At 47.9% G+C, this 20,876-nt stretch overlaps 2 protein-coding genes across 2 annotated transcripts; one reads left to right on the top strand and one right to left on the bottom strand.

The window, feature by feature from the left end:
- Positions 1–3,990: 3,990 nt before the first annotated feature.
- Positions 3,991–9,058, bottom strand: LOC112902558. Its single transcript, XM_025971677.1, has 4 exons — positions 8,951–9,058; positions 8,217–8,360; positions 4,673–5,477; positions 3,991–4,412 (listed from the first exon to the last, which is right to left on the bottom strand). Exons 1-4 carry the CDS (start codon positions 9,056–9,058, stop codon positions 3,991–3,993), a joined length of 1,479 nt encoding a protein of 492 aa, XP_025827462.1.
- Positions 9,012–12,113, top strand: LOC112902955 (probable auxin efflux carrier component 1d). The gene is made up of 6 exons (XM_025972153.1): positions 9,012–10,194; positions 10,457–10,730; positions 10,831–10,916; positions 11,020–11,177; positions 11,265–11,341; positions 11,736–12,113. Exons 1-6 carry the CDS (start codon positions 9,198–9,200, stop codon positions 11,800–11,802), a joined length of 1,659 nt encoding a protein of 552 aa, XP_025827938.1. The 5' UTR covers positions 9,012–9,197; the 3' UTR covers positions 11,803–12,113.
- The last annotated feature ends 8,763 nt before the right edge of the window (positions 12,114–20,876 follow it).

Here is a 20,876-nt window from a genome sequence, read left to right as displayed (position 1 = left end):
AGCTTCGCCGCGTGGCGCGCGGCTCCACCTCAAAAGGATGGAAACCCTTACGGGGAAACAGGGAAACAGAGAGGAACTCCTCCGCAGCAGGCCGATGTGACGGATCGAGCAGGCCTCAATATTCCGCACCGAAAGCAGGTGGCTGGTACCGCTACGGCGCACTCATTACACGGTCAAGGCCAAGGCAACCCCAATTGACTCGCGGTTGCAAGGGTGAGCAAAAGCACGACATAGTGAGAATAGCGCCTTCGTGATTAAACAAATCACGAAGCCGCTCGGGGGCCTCTGACGGGTCCAGCGGCCCGGGGTCCCCAGCAGGCCCACTTTCTGCTGGCCCTCTGGATAGCCTAAGACCGCGCATGGATCAAACGACCGCTCTCTTGGGCCGTGACTTTCTCCAAGCCGCCCAGGCCCATGGTCCCGACCGACTGGTCGGTCAGCAGGAGCCTCGACCCACGTCCCTGACCGAGGGACGACCGGGGCCTGGGTCCGTACCATGGTCCTAAAAACTAAGGGGCAGACCGGACTCTGCCATAACACGTGTCGCTGCCCCCGACTGACGAGGTCGGGGGCCCGCCAGACCTTGCGCACTGATGGTCCTTGGGAGTAGGTGCTGAGGATAAGGACGGATGCTGGAGTCAACTTGTTGTACAAGGCCAACCACCCCCTCCACGGAGGCTACAGTCCCCTTACTGCCACAACAGAGGGATGCTATTCCACCTACCCGTCCTAACGAAGGTACAGGACGCAACGTCATCATGACACAATGGACACGCCTCTGTCACGATGGGGTGACAGGGCATGGCGCCAGGGATGGGATGTGACTGCCGTACTGTACTTATCGGCGTACGCCCGCCTCCTGACCAACAGAACAGGATGTACAGGGACGGAACGCGACGGCCACTCCGCGAGCCAGGACTTGGACGGTGGCCGTCCGAGGACTCCGACTGACAGAGCTGACGACCTCGACCGGCAGGGCTAGGAACTCTCTCTCTTTATCTCTCTTTTCCTACCCTTGGTTCGCTTGTAAAGGAGACCCCCGTGGACTATAAAATGGAGGGTCAGCCGCCTAGGAAAGGGGACCAGACTGAAATTCAAAAGATTCATCCCCACTCGAAAGTTTGTAACTCCCTAACTCTCACGAGCACCTGGGCTCATTGGACGTACGGCACATTTCCTTGAACCAGTATGTCGGAGGAAATCTCCAGCTAGGTGGCGGAATGCACCCGCCTAATCCTAGTCTAGGATGGGTTTGGGGAGAGTCTAGGATTGCTTGATCAAGAGGCGTAAGAACATAGAAAGCACACAAGGGTTTTGAGTGGTTCAGGCTGCCGGAGCGTAAAACCCTACGTCCACTGTGTGTTGTATTGTTTGTGCTTGTGAATCTTGTGTGTTCGTGAAACTTCCATGAATCTTGTGTTCTAGCATGCGCACTCTCCCTTTTATAGGCTCAAGGGGAGCGCGTACACTGAGCGAGGTCCCGACAGGTGGACCTGGCAACATACGTACACATTGGAGCCTTTAATGCCTCAGATCCGGAGATCTTCCTCATCAGCCTCTGTGCCTGTCCTCCGTCTAGATTTGGTCTTGTGTCGTCCTGTCAGCATAGTGGGGGTCGTGCTGTCGCTGCAGAGTCAGCTCCTGCTGACAGGCGAAGGGGCTACACTGACCTACCGTGCTGTAACCTTTTCACACTGTAGCTGTGCACGCCATCCCCTTCCTATAGTAGGTCATAATGATTCCTTGCTCACGCGCGTGGAGCCGTGATGTGACTATTCATCTCTCGTCCACGCATGCGGCACGGTGACATGACACGCCACCTCGGTAACTGGCGGGCTTACCGTGATGTGGGTCATACCTGCCTGCCGTGTCAGAGGGCAGCCTATGCCCTGTCTCGGGCACGCTCACCCCAACCACCCGCATTTAATGCGATAGTTAGGTTGGCTTCTCGCAGAAGACTGGACCCTCCAGACACGTGGCGGCGCTGGTTTAGCAGGCGCCTCCCCAGGGGCACGTGGCGGCACCGGACCTCTTCTCAGGTGGGAAGGGAGGTCCGGGCTGCACCATCTGGCGCTGGCGCACAGGTCCCCTAGGGTCCAGCTTCCACACGTAGGGGCCCGGACTACCCCGCGGTGGTCCGGGCCCGCGGTAGCCGTTCCTGAGCACCTTGTCCAGGTGGGCACGTGGGTGCGCCGGACCTACTAGAGCACGGGGTGAGGTCCGGAGACCGTGACCCCAGCTGTCAGGCCCGAGCCGTACGTCCCGTCACCCAAAGGCTTAGTGCGAGGTTACGGATAATCACGCGCCCCTCGGACTGGACACACTAACAGAAGGTACCCCTATCTGTATATACCGACACAGTATATATACCTTGAGTCATTGTATGTTAGGCCACCTCCGATCACGACGCACGATATACACTTCGAGTAGGTTTAGCTGCCGGCCATTTCCGGAACCAGCAAGAGCACCGAACTTTAGCCCTATCACGTCAAAAAGAATCTTATCATTTAGAAGTATTAAATAAAGTCTAATTACAAAACTAATCGTAGAACCTGTAGGTTAATTCACGAGACGAATCTAATGAGGTATATTAATCCTGATTAGCGGATGATTACTGCAGTATCACTGTAGCAAATCATGGATTAATTAGACTTATTAAATTCGTCTCACGAATTAGCATGCATCTGTAAAAAAATTATAAACATTTTATTTAATACTCCTAAATAGTAAAATTGTCGTTCGATATGACAGACTAAGCTTTATTTCCTACCAACTAAACGGGGCCTAAGCAGAGGAAGCCGTCAACTTCACCAGCTGGTCCAGATGATGAAGGCCCTGTTTAGTTCCCAGCGCAAAAACGCAAAAAAGCCGTAAACGCAAAGATGCTAAAGGAATCTTGCTAATTTGAAGTACTAAATGAAGTCTATTTACAAAACTTTTTACATGGATGGGCTGTAAATTGCGAAACGAATCTAATGAGCCTACTTAATCCATGTTTTGCAACAGTGATGCTACAGTAACCATCCGCTAATTATTGCTTAATCATGGATTAATTAGCGTCATTAGATTCGTCTCGCGATTTACAACCCATCCATGCAAAAAGTTTTATAAATAGACTTCATTTAGTACTTCAAATTAGTAAGATTTCTTTGCGCAAAATTTTTTTGCTAATACAGGCGCCGAACTAAACAGGCCCGAACTCAAACGTAGAGTAGCAGTAGGTGTAGGACTCCGTCTACCTCGTTTGGCATAGCTTCTCCGGCTTTAGCTTCGTCTACTGCAGCGTCCTATAGCGCTACTGTTGCGCGAAGCTGGAGGTGCCACATTTTCCAGCTTCACCGACTTCTCCCCAGGCCCGGTCCTGAGTTTTTATTAGCCCGGGGCGGAACTAAAAAGAGGGACCCCATAATAATACTATAAACTAATAGTAACAATAACAGCAGTAGTAATAAAATATTTCAATATATCCAAGGCAATATTTATAGCATACCATTTATATTATTACCTTAAAAGTTTCTTCTAGCATTTCTCGATGCGAAATCATCGATGATGGCATTAATGTTGATCTGATCCAATAATTTCTTCTCGATGCATAAAGTGGCCAAACCATTTAACCTTTCTTGAGACATTATGGACCTTAGATAATTCTTCAATAGTTTTAACTTTAAAAAGCTTCTTTCAGCTGATGCAACTGTCACAGGCACAGTAAATAAGATCCGGTATGCAATAAAAATATTAGGATAACAATCAGCTTCCTGGACAAATTAAAAAATCTCCATAGCAGACATTGATCTATCTGGCAAAGTGGACTGCATAACAGTTAACTCAGAAATTAGATCATTTATCTCAACATCAGATGAACCATCTAGAGAGAAAGTTTCTGAAAATTTGGTGCAGCACTCTTTTAGTCCATCACTATCCAATGACTTCAAGGTTTCTGAACTCATTATAAACCCAAATATACCTTTGAATGATTGGAGTTCCTCAAATCTACTTTTCGGTGAACTGATTGCATTGTCGACCATAACCAAGAAAATAATTAACTTCAAAGTCCTTCTCAGCTTGCAAAATCGCTTCATTGTAGTCGGTTTCATCAAATTGTTTCTTCCTAGTAGCACGACGCTTTACTGGAAATGTTGTCTCTACACCCATTTCAGATGCAATTTCAGTGGCAATGATCATACTCGAAGCAAATCCTTCATTTCTATCGGTATCAAAGTAACTCAGCATTCCTTCTATCTGTTGTAAGGTAGAATCAATGCACATGGATGGTGATTGCAGCTTCTTGCTGATAGTATTTACAGCAAACAAAATATCATGCCAAATAACCATACTAAGTATGAACTCAAAGCTGCCAAGAATATCAAATAAATTTTTTGCATCACTCCTATCCTTGGCTTCAGTGTCGCTATCTTCACTCAGTGATAGCAAAGCTGATCTTAGTTTAGAAGCTTGATATCTAATTGCTTTGATACTTTTAATTCGACTTTCCAACGAGTACTACTCAATGATTTCACAGTTAAATTTTTGACATGTTCAAGCAAAACACTCCATCTCTTGGTAGAACTAGCAAATAATACATATATCCGCTGCACAACTCCAAAGAATGAAATAGCCTTACGACATGATTTCGCCATATCACAAAAAGTAAGATTAAGATTGTGGCACGCACAAGACATATACAAAGCTCTTGGATTTATATCAAGCAACCTCCTTTGTACTCCCTTATTTTTTCCTTTCATATTAGAGCCGTTGTCATAGCTTTGGCCCCTAATGTCATCAATATTGAGACCAAATGATTTGATAGAAGCAAGCAAAATATTGAAAAGCCCTTCACCAGATGTGTCATCCACCTTTAAAAAACCAAGAAAGTACTCTTCAATTTTTATTTTTCCATCAGACATATCAACATATCGGACCAACAAACTCATTTGTTCTTGGTGGCTCACATCAGGGGTGCAATCAAGGATAACTGAGAAATATTTGGCTTCTTTAACAGTCTTTATGATAGAATTTATAACGTCAGAGGCTATAAGAGAACTCAACTCATTCTGAATTTTATGACTAAGATAATGATACTGGATCTCTTTGTCTTTAAAACGTCTAATGTGGTCTTCCGTTACAAAGTCAAATTCTGCAATCATCTCACAACAAGCTAAGAAATTTCCATTAAGATCATTGTAAAGTTGCTCACTAGATCCTCTGAACGCTAAACTTCGTTTAACAAGAAATTTCACAATAGCAACTATTCTTAGCATGACTTTCCTTATGCGCTCTTTCTCCTTTGCAATCTCCTGTTGCAACTCCTTGTCAATCGTTTTATTTTTGCTTAGTCTAGCTCTCAATTCATTCCAAGAGTTCATGTTGATAATATGATCAACACTAGCTTCATGCTCTCTCAGCCTCTCACTAGTATGCCTCCAATCTCTAAAACCATCGAGCCCCAAGTAGCTCTTGCGGTTGTGAGAACCAAAAAGCTTACAACAAAAGTAAAATACTTTGTCAACTTATTTTGAATAGACTAACCATTTTGTGTCACGTAGCTCTCCATTTTTCATTTTTCTATAGTAATGGCTGTATGAAAAATATCTTGAGTTGGCATCCAAAGGAAATATAATATTTTCTTCTCTTATAGGTCCTTTCTCCACTAATATATCCCTTGCTTTATTATCAAGATTGTCCCAGTTTACCGGATCATACGTATTAATTTGTAGTAAAAACTGGTTCTTCATCTACACTGGTAGAGGGCACATGATTACTCACATTGTTATCATCTGTATTGATGCCAACATTGTCATCGGTAGGGTCTTGATCTTCTGGATTAGTGTTAGTTTGTTCTTCCACAGCAACTATCGCCCACTCATCTTGATTTCTCGAAGCGCTAGTATTGGGCTTAAAAAATTTATCAATGGATCCTCTTTGTGATTCTGTCAACTCATCTAAGCGTTTTCTCTTTTTTCTTTTCTCACTACCTGATGGGTGCCTTCTAGATGATATGAGGGCGCTAGAATTTTAGAAAGGTAATCATCAGACAAGACATTGAAATAGAGGGCACTAGGGCAGATGCTAACAGTTGAATTTTGATTCAACGAAGGAGGATCAATGAAGAGGCTTACGAGTGCAGCGAGATTGGAATCCAATTTGCCTCCAATCCGGGCGAGTAGATGAATCGCCAGCAGACGACTGTGAGTTGGAGCGATGGCCGTTGGTCGGCGGCGCTGAATGTTACGTCAATCAGATGGACGTGAGGCTTATTAGCTTGTACTGTAGCCTTTAGGCTTTAGCGCTGCCTTTGCGGCTCTCTGCTCTGGGCTCTTGTTTCTTGCTTGGCTCTGGGCTCTTGTTTTTTGTTTGGACCTGGCTTAATTGTATGTATATACTTATATATATGTATTTGAATTTTGGAGGTCCCAACGTTTTGTGGGCCCTGGGCGGGAGCACTGCTCGACCCCACCCCCCCCCCCCCCCCGGCCCGGCCCTGCTTCTCCCCCGTGCAGTTGGCTGTAGCATCTTGGAGTTTGTTTTAGCTTCGCGCTACAGTACAACACATTCCCGCATAGTACTGCGCTTGTAGCGCAAAGTCTTCCGGGATGAGCGGTGCCAAAGGGACCCTAGATTCTGAAAGTTGTTCATTATTGTCTTGATTTCTTGACTAGCGAATTTACCTTGTGTTTTCCGGTTGTTTTCATGCCGGCACGGGCGGACCGTTGCGCGTTATGCTGACGATAAGGAAGTCAGCATGGTCGTCACGGAGTCCTTTGTCCTCTCCTCCGCTCTGCTTTCCTAGGAGTAGGAGGCAAGCTGCCTGCGTCCGATATTTTGACCAAAACATAGTTGTCATGCTCCGATTTTCCACGGTGGTCTCGCCGGCTAGGGTTACAGAGGGCTAAAATTTAGCTCTGCCATATTATAAGAGTATTAAATAAAATCTATTTATAAAATTTTTTATAGATAAATGCTAATTCGCAAAATGAATTTAATAAGTTTAATTAATCTATAATTTGCTACAATAATACTGTAGTAACCGTTCAGTAATTATGGATTAATATATCTTATTAGATTCATCTCGCGAATTAGCCTAGGGATTCTATAATTAGTTTTATAATTAAACTTTATTAATACTTGTAAATGATAAAATTCTTTTTGATGTGATATGACTAAAGTTTAGATCTCCGGACCAAATATCTTCTAATTACTGTATATATGTTTGCTGAAAATGATGAGCGAGGGCCAAGGAGCTCAAGGTATTTCGTAATCCCTTGATGAATCATCTCAATCAAATGTATGTAGCTGCAACGGCGACACCCGAGAAATTGGACTCAAGGACCAGGCAAGACAGGCAAGACATCTGCAGCTGAGTTCACCGACCTCACCTGCTGGCTGCTGCTGTCCCTAGTCCCTCCTCCCTCCAAGAAAGGGAAACGAATATAAATAATACTGTCCTGTGGGGGTGTGTTTGAATTTAAGGACTAATTTTTAATCCAAATCATATCATATGTTTGGATGCCAAATAAAAAGATTGAACTTGAGCTAACTCTAAAACTAATTGCATAGGCTGGTGCTAATTCACGACATGAGTCTATTAAGCCTAATTAATCTATCATTAGCGTATGTTTACTGTAGCTCAATATGGCCAAATTATGGACTAATTAGGATTCATCTCGCGAATTAGCCTCCATTTATGCAATTGATTTTGCAGCTAGACTATATTTAATACTTCTAATTAGTGTCTAAACATCGGATATGACGGGATTAAAATTCAGTTCCGAGGAACCAAATAGCCCTGAAAATAGAAATTGTATTTTTTTCTTGGGAAAAAGTAAAGCAAACCTGAACCCTTTGAGGCTTTCATTGAGAAGGTGCAAGCGCGCGCACACACATTGGTTAGCGTACAGCTAGCAAACATTTTTTTCTGTCATGAAATTAGTAGAGCTGCCTCGCAGGAGTAGTAAGTATCAATCATGCACGTGTAAATACTGTCTGTCATGCTACTTTGGTTATCGTTGGAGCTCAGTTGACAGACATACATGGGTTTCAGACATCCGTGCGTGCATCCGGCACGTTGATGCTCCTACACTACAGTGTGCATTAGTACTGTTCCCAGCAGCAACAGCTAGCTGTGTGAGGTACTGTACTGTACGTGGGATAAACGGGAGGTAGCAGCAACAGTTCTGCTGAAGTGTAGAGGCAGCGAAAGTCCAAGCCTGCTGCAATACAGCAGCTGACGTGACGAACGTGGCTGCAGCAGTGGTCAGCACGCAGCCGGCAGCGCTCCCATGCCCATCCGTCGCTCGCGTACGGTACACGCACAGGTACAGCACTGCTGAGCTCGCCTCGCCGGCGCCGCTGCAGCTCACAAGCTGAAGAATCAGTCAATCAGTGATTCAGTGTGGTTTACGGTATTTAACTCTGCGACTGCGAGCAGCTAGAACCGTTTCTCCGCGACTGTCAAGAGAGATTTTCTTGAGCTAAAACTGTCAAGAGAGATTGATCCCCTGATGATAGTACCAGTCTCACTCCACTGCACTGTTGGAGGAGAGCGAGCAAGGCGCCAAAACTCCAAGGCTGCACCTGCTTAAAGTGATCTCTGTCTTTACGAGAGAGATTCTCTCACACACACACACATGATGGCAGGCCGGCCACTGCTGCAACTGCAAGAGACAACTTCTACCACCACCCTATCCATCCTACTAGCTCCTCTCTTCCCGGCCACGGCCAGGCCCCCCCGTCACCGTCATGTTCGTCACCAGACGCACGCAGTGTCCAATGCAATGCCATGCCTTTCTTGTCTGCCATTACGCCAACAGGAAGCGTACCTCCCTCTCCCTAGTCTCACCCTTTGCGCCGCGCGCGCAGCCTACCCGGGCTCCCCTCCCCCCATGCTCGCTCCTCTGCACCTGCAAGCCAGACGTTGTTGCTCACTCCTGCAGGCCTGAAAAATCTCTTGTACAATGCCATGCTTCCCCTGCGCCTCCTGCATTTCCTCCCCTCTCTGACCGGCTTGCCTCATCTGTGTCTCCCCTTCAGACCAGAGGGCATCCCAGTACACCACCTCCATTGACTTCCCTTCCACATTGCTCACCGCAAGAGCTCTCCACGCTCCAGCCAGGTCCTAGCCAGCCACACAAGCCTCCCAATTGCTCACCGCAAGAGCTCCGTCCCAGCAGCAGAACAAAAGAGCTCACGCAGCAGCAGCCATGATCACCGCGCTGGACCTGTACCACGTCCTCACGGCCGTCGTGCCGCTCTACGTCGCCATGACGCTCGCCTACGGCTCCGTCCGCTGGTGGCGCATCTTCACCCCGGACCAGTGCTCCGGCATCAACCGCTTCGTCGCGCTCTTCGCCGTCCCGCTCCTCTCCTTCCACTTCATCTCCACCAACAACCCCTTCCAGATGAACCTCCGCTTCCTCGCCGCTGACACGCTCCAGAAGCTCATCGTCCTCGCGCTCCTCTTCCTCGCCTCCCGCCTCGCCTCCGTCCTCAACCTCGACTGGAGCATCACGCTCTTCTCCCTCTCCACGCTCCCCAACACGCTCGTCATGGGCATCCCGCTGCTCCGGGGCATGTACGGCGCCGACTCCGCCGGCACGCTCATGGTCCAGGTCGTCGTCCTCCAGTGCATCATCTGGTACACGCTCATGCTCTTCCTCTTCGAGTACCGCGCCGCGCGCGCGCTCGTCATGGACCAGTTCCCCGATGGCGCCGCCGCGTCCATCGTCTCCTTCCGCGTCGACTCCGACGTCGTCTCGCTCGCAAAGGGGGACCTCGAGGCCGACGCCCAGGTCGCCGACGACGGCCGGGTGCGGGTCACCGTGCGCAAGTCCACCAGCTCGCGCTCCGAGGCCGCCTGCTCCCACTCCCACTCGCACTCCATGTCCATGCAGCAGCCGCGGGTCTCCAACCTCTCCGGGGTGGAGATCTACTCGCTGCAGTCGTCGCGCAACCCCACGCCGCGCGGCTCCAGCTTCAACCACGCGGAGTTCTTCAACATCGCCGGCGCCAAGGGAGCAGCAGCAGACGAGGAGAAGGGTGGCGGCGGCGGCCACTCGCCGCAGCCGCACGCGCAGGCGGCCAAGAGAAAGGACCTGCACATGTTCGTGTGGAGCTCCAGCGCCTCGCCGGTCTCCGAGCGCGCCGGCGGCGGGACCGTGCATGTCTTCGGCGCCGACCATGGCGACGCCCTTGCCAAAGGTAACCTTTTTCCCCCATTGACTAGGACACTACTGGTTGGCTGCCTCCTCCTAGTGATTCTTGTCGTTGTGCTGTCGACCCTCCGACCAAACCATTGACTGTTCTATTCAGAAACTGAATTTTCTTGAATAAATGCCAAAAATTTGTTTAGCATCTTCTGCTTTTAACTATGCTAAATTCTTTGCTTACATCTGTGAATTGGAGTGTGTGAGATGGCTTGCTGAACCAAATTTTCATTTTTGATCGTGTTTTGCCTGCAAAGGAACCCAGGCCTACGATGAGTACGGCCGTGACGATTTCAGCAGGACCAAGAACGGGAACGGCGCAGACAAGGGTGGCCCGACCCTGTCCAAGCTCGGTTCCAACTCGACCGCGCAGCTCTACCCCAAGGACGTCGGCGAGGGGAGGCCGGCCGCCATGCCGCCGGCGAGCGTGATGACGAGGCTCATCCTGATCATGGTCTGGAGGAAGCTGATCAGGAACCCCAACACCTACTCCAGCCTCATTGGTGTCATCTGGTCCCTGGTCTCATACAGGTCGGCCAATCGATGTCGATTTCTCATATTCAGCTTTATGTTTCATTAGTCATCCCTGCATTTGTGTTGTCTCTCATGTGTTGTGTGCTGTATAATCTAGGTGGGGGATTGAAATGCCCGCGATCATCGCCCGGTCAATCTCGATCCTGTCGGACGCAGGGCTTGGGATGGCAATGTTCAGTCTAGGTGTGTGGATATCTGATATTGCATTGCTCTATGTTTCTGTAACTCTATTCCTGTATCATGTATCGCTTAATAGCTGCAAGCACCTAACTGTTTATTCTTTCAGGCTTGTTCATGGCATTGCAGCCACGGATCATTGCCTGTGGGAACAAACTCGCTGCATTCGCGATGGCCGTCCGCTTCCTCATGGGTCCAGCAGTCATGGCTGCTGCCTCCATTGCTGTCGGCCTGCGTGGAGTTCTTCTGCACATAGCCATTGTTCAGGTACACTGCAATCTTGTGTGTCAAATTAGCACACTGTACATAACTGGGAAAAAAGGTCCAGAATTTGAATTGCCACTCAATTTTCAGGCTGCTCTACCTCAAGGAATCGTGCCTTTTGTGTTTGCCAAGGAGTACAATGTTCATCCTGACATATTGAGCACAGCGTAAGATCATCTCTTGACATTCCACAGTTCTCTCAGTTCCAGCTTCAAATTGCCAACGATCAATCTGTGCACATTGATGCTTTTTTTGTGGTCTTGCAATGAGGATTCTCTGATCATGTTTCCTGCTTTCCTTTTTAAATTAGATAGTTAGAAATCATCATTTTAAAAAGAATGACAAACAGAAATTATCACCCACCAAGTTTCCAATCAATGCTAATGATAATGTTTGAGAAGTGCCTCGTGCAGTCAAAAAGTAATAATAAGCAAAGCATCAAGCCAGGGCAGAATCAGCATGATTGCTCCTAACATCTTGCATTTCATACTACTTGTTCATTCATGGGGGGATACCATGCCACAATGACAATGATCATTCATAATTCTCTCTTTGCTGCAGTGTGATTTTCGGAATGCTGATTGCTCTACCCATCACCCTGGTGTACTACATCCTGCTGGGGCTCTGAGCTCTCTTACCCCTCAAGTCTGCAAAAGCTTGATGCTGCTGACCGTCTTGTTTAGGATCCATGACTGTTGAGCTGCCTTTTTGTTTGGGTAATCCATGCTAGGATGGTAGGTCAGTAGTGGATAACCCTACCACTAATAGTAATAGCATCTCTGGTGTCTAGTCTAGGTGGCTTCATGGACAGAAATCATTCAAGATTGAAGCATTAGAATTTGAAAGCAAGGAGGGTATTTGTGATGATAATCAATCTAGTCTGTGAGACATTGTCATTGGTGGACTTCTTTGATCAGATCGATTAGAAATCTGGCAACATTTTTCTTACCTGCCTCGTGCTGTCTGTCTGGATGATATAGCATTGCTTTCTGAGGAGATGCAGTTAAGGTGCCAAGATGACTTGCACTGCTGAAAATTGAAATGTAACATGATGTGGACGAATTTCTTTGTCTTTTCTGATGAACATTCGTCATATTTTACGGGGAAAAGATTCAACGTGTTACCTTTTCTAAGAATAAACAGCGAAAGTTGTCCAGTTCACTAGAACTAGTAGTCGCATTTTCGTCGGGGTTACCTTTGCTACAAAGGGTGGACCAAAAGGTGACGGCTTCAGCAAATGGGGCCGCAGAATGATGCTGTCGGGACTTGGGAGTCAGCCTAAAGTTCTAGCTTTCGGCATGAGCACTTGAAGCAGCCATGATGCTCTTGGGAAAACCAATCATACGACAAGGCAAACACATAAAAAAAGCTTGCAAAATACTAGTCATGAACTGAACTAAAAACAACACAACCGCACACGGGTACCATGGCCCGTGGCGCAAGGATAACAAATTACTGTAAAATGCAAGCTCTATGCACTGAAGCTGAACTATGAAATTAGCTTAGGTATGGCACCAGAGAACGAGTACCTTCTTGGAATTAAGCAGGTGGTGCTTCTCCTAACCCATGGCAAATAACAATGAGCTACAGAAGACTGCCCCTAAAAAGACCATTCAGGTCAGGCCCTGCAGAGAGAATCAAGGTTACATGTGTCATCAATTCACCATCTTGTGTGAGAAATGCAGATTGTGTGTTGGCCTCCACATACATATATTGCAAAATGAATAGGCCAACCGATGTTGCTCTGATAATTCCACGTACTTCTGGGCTTCTGGCAATCAAAGGTTGATTCAGATGGCAACGCACAAGAGAGAAGAAATGGAGGCAGATGAGGATTCTCACATTATGCATAAAACTGCAGTATAAAGGACATCCGGCAAATCTTTGGCGAGCTCATCGATAGCAAATGGCGAGGGCCACACCGCAGCGCGTGTCAGCGCTTCGCCTCATCGCCGTCACCCCCGTGGTTGCCTCTTTTCTCGACGCCGTGGCCGACTGGCCGAAGTCGCCGCCGCATCAGCCTAGTCCGCGCCGATTTCACCTCCATCCTCCTCCCCTTCCGCGTCTCCGCCTCCGTCTCCTTCGTCGCTAACAGCCGCCGGGGGCGCGGGGAGGCGGGGACTCGCCGAGGAAGCCCGCCGCGGAGCAGATAAGGACCGGGGACCCGAACCAGGGGGGTTTATGCAAAAACTCGGATCACGATTATTAATTGCGATCCCAAATAGGGGCTATTTTGCATATTGTATGGGGCTTTATGTAAATAATCAGATCCGACTCTTTCAAAATACCCCTGATTTGGTCGCGACTACTAAAACCGGATCCATATCAGGGGGTATTTTGTAAAATATAAGGGTCATTTTGTAAAACCGGTTCCGCCTCCGCTCGCCTGCCGGATTTCGCTGATCCTCACCGTCTCGTCTCGTCCTCCGCCGTCGCCATGCCGGACTGCGCGTCCGCGTGCGCCTCTTCTTTGGCAACATCAACGGCGCCGTCGCCGTCGTAGCCTCCTCCACCACCTTCACCCACATCCTCTCCGTCGAGCTCAGCCTCCATCTCCTTCTTCACCGACTGCAGCCGTCGGCCGTATGCCGCTGCGGGTCACGGAGGAGGACCTGCTCGACCGCTCGGGCCTACGATGAGTACGGCCGTGACGGTTTCAGCAGGACCCAGAACAAGAACTGGAACGACGCAGAGAAGAGCGGCCCGGCCCTGTTTAAGCTCGGGTCCAACTCGACAGCCCAGCTCTACCCCAAGGACGAAGGCGAGGAGAGGCCGGCCGCGATGCCGCGGGCGAGCGTGATGGCTCATCCTGATCAGGCGCAATTGTTGGGGTTCCTGATCAGCTTCCTCCAGACCACATTGATAATTTCTCAAATCCCCAGGGCCATGTTTGTCTGATATGCGAACTGTGATGCATTAGGAAGGTGGGGGGATCGAAATGCCCAGGATCATTGCCCGTTAGATTTCGATCCTGTCAGATGCAGGCCTTGGGATGGCCATGTTCAGTTGTAGATATCTGATACTGCAGTTGCTCAAAGCTTCTATTGCTGCATCGTGTATAGCTGCAAGCACTTACCTCTTACCTTTCAATTTTTTCAGGCTTGTTCATGGTATTGCAGCCAAGGAAAGGATCAATGCTGTGGGAACAAACTCGCAGCATTCGTGATGCCCGTCGTACATGACCAATAAAGTAAAATGCAAGCTCTATATACACCGATGCTGAACGACGAAATTAGCAAAAGCTTGATGATACTGACGGCTTTGTTTAGGATCCATCACTGTTGAGCTGCCTTTCTTTGTTTGGGCAATCCCTGCTCGGATGTTAGTTCAGTAGTCAGTAGTGGATAACCCTGCCACTGATAGCAATAGCATCTCTGATGACTGATGTCTAGTCTAGGTTGTTTTCGTAGATCGCCACTATTTCAGATTGAAGCATCAGAACTCATGCACGAGGCTCATCCTGATCTTGGTTTGGTGGAAGTTGTTGAGGAACCTCACACTTACTCCATGCCATTCAATCACAGATCAATTAACACTATCATCTTCAGTCAGTCATGATTCACATTTGTTAATTTAACTTGTGTGCTATATGATTTAGGTGGGGGACTGAGATTTATTTTTTGTGCTGTATGATTTAGCTGGTGCAGGGCTTGGGAACGGCAATGTTCAGGCTAGATTTGTAGATCTCTGAAACTTTTTAATGTAGGGCCATTCATTTTTCAGGCTTATTTATGGTATGGTAGCCGAGGATGCATGCAGGAACACTCTTTCTGATTTTTTTATGGTGGTTTGATTCCTCTGAGTAGGGCTGCGCTCAGGGAAAAAGTCACCAATTTTGCAGTCACTTATTTTTCTTTCCCTCAAGGAAACATGCTGTTTTCACTCTGACATACTAAGCACATGGTCAGATCATCTCTTAACTTTCCTCACCTTTTTATTATCAACTTCAGTGTTGCCCAGATTAAGTGCTTCTTAGTGGCGCCGTTTTTCACCTTGTAATTAGGAATCTCATGCCATGTTTCCTGGTTAACTTTTTTTTACTATATATAATCTCACATCATCATGCACCAAGTTCTTTGTGACGCTTAATGATAATGTTTTGGAATCTGGAGTAGCCAATCACTGTACTCTGGCAATACCATGTTTCCTACTTACATATTTTCTCTCATACTTGATTGGTCAAGATGGGTCCTGACAATGATCACAAAGATCTCCCTGCTGCAGTGTGATACTCGAGATGCTCTCGGGGCTTTGAAGTCTGAAGTCTCACCTCTGAAGTTCGCAAAAGCTTGATGTTACTGACAACTGACGGTCTTGTTTTGCAATGGCATCTCTGATGTCTACTTTGTCTGGGTGATGTAGTGGACAACTACAAATTCAGATTGAAGCATTAGAACTATAACTAGCATTAGCGTTGGGGAACAGAAAGAGTATTGTCTATTGTGTAATTGCAATAATCTTATTTGTAAGACACTGTTGACTTCATTGATCAGATCAACTACCATCTTTGTTAAGGCTCTGTTTGATCCGGCAGGGCTAAACTTTAGCCCTGTCACATCGAATATTTAGTTTCTAATTAGGAGTATTAAATGTAGACTAATAATAAAACTAATTGCACAATCCCTAGGCTAGTTCACGAGATGAATCTATTAAGTCTAATTGATTCATGATTAGCCCATATGATGTTATAGTAAATATGTACTAATCATGGTATTAATTAGGCTTAATAGATCCATATCGCGAATTAGCCCTAAGCTTATACAATTAGTTTTATAATTAGTTCATGTTTAGCCATTCTAATTGGCATCGAAATATACTATGTGAATTTAGCCCTTGGGATCCAAACACCCCCTCAATCCTTGCATAGTGTACCATTGATTAACTAAGTTGCCGATGAGCAGCGCAGAAATGGTGGACAACTACTACGATTTTCTTTATCTTTGTTCAACAATGGCAGATGTCAGACCCGGTTCTACGGGACTGTGCACATGGCTTACATCTTACAGGATAAGGGGTGGGACATGGCCCACGCCCTTCACCAGTTGTAACTACTCGTAGCGTAGTAGAACTACTTAAAACTAGATGAAGACAGTAGAAATCTACGCGAAAACCACTCGGGTAAGACTCTAGGGCTCGTATCCGACTAGATCTTCCATGCAACCCATTCCCCCCAGACTATATAAGGGCGGACAGGAACCCTCCTCAAGCAAGAGATCACCCGATCACCACCTAAGCCAATACAAACCACATAGGACGTAGGGTATTACGCTCTTGGCGGCCCGAACTTGTCTAAATTTTGTGTTCCTTGCACCTTCAAGTTTTTGATCTCGGCGACACCCTACCTACAAACTCACCACCTCAGGAGTACCCCACGGCGGGCGTGGCGGTAAAACACCGACAGCTATCGCGCCAGGTAGGGGTGTTCATTGAGCATCCACCGGAGAACTCGATAGCATCTCTCACCTTCACTAGCACCGTGCTCGACGAGAGCACAACTTTCATCTTTGGCTCTTGGATATGCGTCGCCAACGGCTTAGGTGGCTTCAACAGCTACCTAGCCGACTCCAGGAAGCCGGAGGCCTCTACACCAACTCGAAGCAGTGATATCGACGAGTTCATCGACAACCTCGATGAGTTGCTGCTCCTCGATCTACCCAGGCAGATCGAAAGGACGTCCGTTTTCAAAGTGACTTCAACTCGTGCTGCACCAGAACTACTCGGATCGGATTCAAACCGATCTGAGGAGGTTACGCAATCCAAGTCCCCCTTCGACTTGGAGGAGGACTTGGATCGTCTTCTCAAAATCCGAGACGAGGGAGCCGCCGCATGTTGGGGGGGCGTGTTCGACAACTACTCAGACTCAAACGAAGAGTACCCGAGGAGGGGGAGCCACCGCTCGTCAGGAGGTCCAAGTTCTCGACAACCACTCGCAACTCGATGATTACCCCGAATTGTATTCGGGTAATCATTTAGGTTTAACCTTAACATCTACGCTGCAAGACCGTTTCGTGTACTGGAAGGGCCTAGAGACCTCTGAGTTACTCGAATACGACTCCCGTCTTGTGGCAGAATCCACCCTTCAGCGTATCAACCCCAGGGAGCTAGAAAATTTCGACTACTCCGCTCAACTTCACCTCGCATCACGACATCGACGCATTGCAGCGACGACCTCAACTACTTGACTCGCGCCGCAGTTATGACTTCTTCGACAAATCGGCTGCACCAACGACAACTTCGACTACTCGTCTCGACTAGAAACTAATCGGGTACGAGTCTTAAACCACTCGGCGACTAGCTCCGCACTGTCAACAACTAGTCAGAATCAGCTCTGACTAGTCGGCTTCATCGACAAATCGCCCACGGATCAAAGCTACGCTTTGCCGCCTATTTTTTGCGCAACGCACACTCTGCCCATCGGCAAACTTGAAAACCCCAAACCATCTCCAGATTGGTTTGCGGCGGTTCAACCCAGGACCCTTTCCGCATTGGAAGAGGATTTGGATCTTCTACCTCCACTCGGAGAAGGAGAAGCCACCTCATGTCGGGGGGCTATTGTTTCCAACAACTATTCGGATTGAGCTACTCATGCGACCCGAGGTCTGGTAAGGGGATCAGATTGGTCGGGCAGGTTTGGGCATCGGAAGGGCATGAAACCCTCCAGGTTTCTTAAATCAAGTCCACCATGATCCATTACCACACCTGGGGAACTCCCTTTTCAAGAAGGCAGACCCCTCATCCCTTCTGACGACGAAGATGAGGCCCAGGTGGTGCGGAGTGCCAAACGCTTCACGCCCAATCGATAAGTTTTCATGATTCAAGCCAGCGAGGACTGCGGGTCCAGCTAGATGACTACGATGACTACTTCGTTGATCCACTCGATGAAGACGTGGACGTAACAATGGATAGTGAATCCCTAGACAACATCAAGGGTGAAGACGCAGATGACATCTAGAAGGAACGCTGTAGGCTCAGCAATGCGAACCGCGCCAAATGCAGGCACCGTGTGGTCGAGACGAACCAGCAGGAGAGCGGCAACCTCCACGACTCCTCCATGGGCGACCTTCGTGCCACCATCAACGTTGGCCGGGATGCCCGCAATATCATCATTGCCAGGCAGCAGGAGCGTGAAGAAGTGGAAGCCTACAGCCCCACCAACTATCAACTCCCTCTCGACTACCTGGAGACAACTCGAAAGCGCAAGCCAGAAGCTATGGAACAATCCACCCGTAGAAGGAAGACTCTCAGTTTGAAGGAACGATTCGAGGAAGACCTCCACGGGCAATGCCCATGGCACCCGAAGAGCAAGCATTCTACGTTTGAATATCAAACCCTTTGGAGGGCCCTGGGAGCTCTGCCAAAACTTGGAAGAAAGGCGATGAGACTACTCGATTAATGATTTATATATAAATTAGGTACCTGATTCAAGAAGATTTTCTAAGAGTCTTTTAGATGTTTCGCTTGTTTAAACCATTATTCTGGGACTATATCTCTAAACAAGGCGTTCCGTACACCTAAAAACACCCCTTTTTACCACTTAGTCAGGATCGCCATTTATATTTATTACTCGGGTTAATCATGACTCCCTCGCTAAACTCAGGGAACCCTGTCACAGCCGAACCATGCGACTGCTAAAAATGGTTGCCTCGTTTGGTAATGACTAATGGAATCCGTTAATTAGCCAAATAAAGCACCTACGTGATTATCTATCAAACACTTCTAATAACACTCAGATTACTAGTCCACGACTAGTTTTTATTTATGTTTATTACTCGGGTTAATCATGAATCCCTCGCTAAACTCAGGGAACCCTGTCACAGTCGAACCATGCGACTGCCAAAAGTGGTTGGCTCGTTTGGCAATGACTAGTGGAATCCGTTAATTAGCAAAATAAAGTACCTACGAGATTATCTATCAAACACTTCCAGTAACGCTCAGATTAATGGTCCACGACTAGTTTTCTATGTTACTGAAGAGGCCTTGCTCCCAAACTTCCAGTAACATTCAGTTTACTAGTTTCCGACTAGTTTTCTATGTTACTGAAGGGTCTTGACCCCAAACTTCCAATAACACTCCGTTTACTAGTTCCCGACTAGTATTACGCGTAGTTTAATGAAGGGGCTTTGCTCCCATACAATCTCGACAACTATCTTGGCGGAATTTAATTTTCCGACCAGAAGTATACTGAAACACCCGTAACACCTGTATGGATGTCAACTGTGCAATTGATTACTTGATTGACAACCCGAAACCCCTCGAACTGAATCCGCCTCAGTCCGAGGTCCTGTACCACAAGTTCTTCTCTTAGTAGGAGGAGGATTTGGATCATCTAGTACAAGTCGGAGGAGGATTTGGATCGTATACAAGTCAGAGGAGGATTTGGATCGTCTCCCACAAGTTGGAGGAGAATTTTGATCATCTACTGCAAGTCGGAGGAGGACTAGCCACCATCCATCGAAGGGCTCCCACCTCCGCTGACTACTCGGACTTCATCAACGACGCTCTACCCTTATCAAACGGCCACCAGGGCCTGAGTATGCCTCCATCTTGGTTGGGCGGGCCCGGGCATCGGATGGGCACGGAGCCCTCCGAGCTACCCGGTTCATCCCTCCTTTCTGTGCTTTGAACTTGGTTAGGTGGGCTCGGGCATCGGACGGGCACGAAGTCCTCCAAGCTACCTGATCCCAGCCCACTTTTCTGCTCCATCAACCCCGACAACCTGTCGGGCCTAGAACCATTCCAGGAAGGCAGGACCCTCGATTATTCGACGAATACTTCGCCCTCGCGAGGGCACTCGATGACTCACTGACGACTACTTCGGCCACACAACTAGTCGGGAGCGGGATTTACTCCATCAGTGACTAGTTGGAATTGATTCCGACTAGTCGGATTTCATCAAAAAACCGCCGCGGCTCCATCAACGAATGATACGGCTTCATCGGCAATCACCCACGAATCAAGATCAACAACTACCCATGCTCGTCTGGTTTCTATGCTCTCGGGGGCTGAGCGCAACAAGGCGGCTGCCCACATGAAGACTGAGATCCAATTCAAGGAGGTTTTACGAAGATCTTTAGGGAACTTATTTAACAATTATCTTGAGTTTTATCTTGAAACAAGGGGTTTTTCCTAAAGAATTTCATTCAACCACTCGGTCAGGGAATCGAGGGATTTACCCAAAACAAAGCTTGTTTGTTCATTCCTGTTTCAGCGCCGTACGAATTGTCTTGGCCCGCGCAAGAAATTCCTTTGGGCTAGCCGAGTTATCTTCGCACAACGAGCACTTCCGTAATAATGCAAGTGAAGGATTGTGTCATCACTTCCTTTGGGCTAACAGAGACATCTTCGCATGGCAACATACGACTTGTCTTGGCCCGCCCAAGTTACAGATCAAGTGAAGGACCTCATCGTCACTTCCTTTGTGCTAACCGAGACATCGTCGCATGGCAACATTCGACTTGTCTTCGCCCTCTCCAGATCACCCCACGTGAAGGACCTCGTCATCAATTCCTTCGGGCCAACCGTGACGTTCCTGCACGTCAACATGGGAATTCTCATGGTCCGCCCAAGGAATCGATTAAAGCTGCTAGCAAGATTTATTTCTCCCTCGCTAATTGACTTCCAGTCACCTTCACATACTCCTAGTGCTACTCCATCTACTGGTTTACGACCGGTATTACGCGCAAGTTTGCTGAAGGGGCCTCG

The sequence above is a fragment of the Panicum hallii genome, chromosome 8, assembly GCF_002211085.1.
Source record: "Panicum hallii strain FIL2 chromosome 8, PHallii_v3.1, whole genome shotgun sequence".
In the NCBI taxonomy this organism is placed as follows: Eukaryota; Viridiplantae; Streptophyta; class Magnoliopsida; order Poales; family Poaceae; genus Panicum; species Panicum hallii.
This window is presented reverse-complemented; position numbering and strand designations above follow the sequence as displayed.

Excerpts from the sequence above, each read along its gene's own strand:
- LOC112902558 (XM_025971677.1), bottom strand. The coding sequence starts at position 9,058 with ATGGAGGTGGTGTACTGGGATGCCCTCTGGTCTGAAGGGGAGACACAG. Across the intron at positions 8,361-8,950 it reads CGCAGGGGAAGCATGGCATT|CTTGTGAGCTGCAGCGGCGC; the intron begins GTACAAGAGATT and ends CTGATTCTTCAG. Across the intron at positions 4,413-4,672 it reads AAGAGCTTTGTATATGTCTT|ATAGCGACACTGAAGCCAAG; the intron begins GTGCGTGCCACA and ends CACTGAGTGAAG.
- LOC112902955 (XM_025972153.1), top strand. The coding sequence starts at position 9,198 with ATGATCACCGCGCTGGACCTGTACCACGTCCTCACGGCCGTCGTGCCG. Across the intron at positions 10,731-10,830 it reads TGGTCCCTGGTCTCATACAG|GTGGGGGATTGAAATGCCCG; the intron begins GTCGGCCAATCG and ends TGTATAATCTAG. Across the intron at positions 11,178-11,264 it reads TGCACATAGCCATTGTTCAG|GCTGCTCTACCTCAAGGAAT; the intron begins GTACACTGCAAT and ends CTCAATTTTCAG.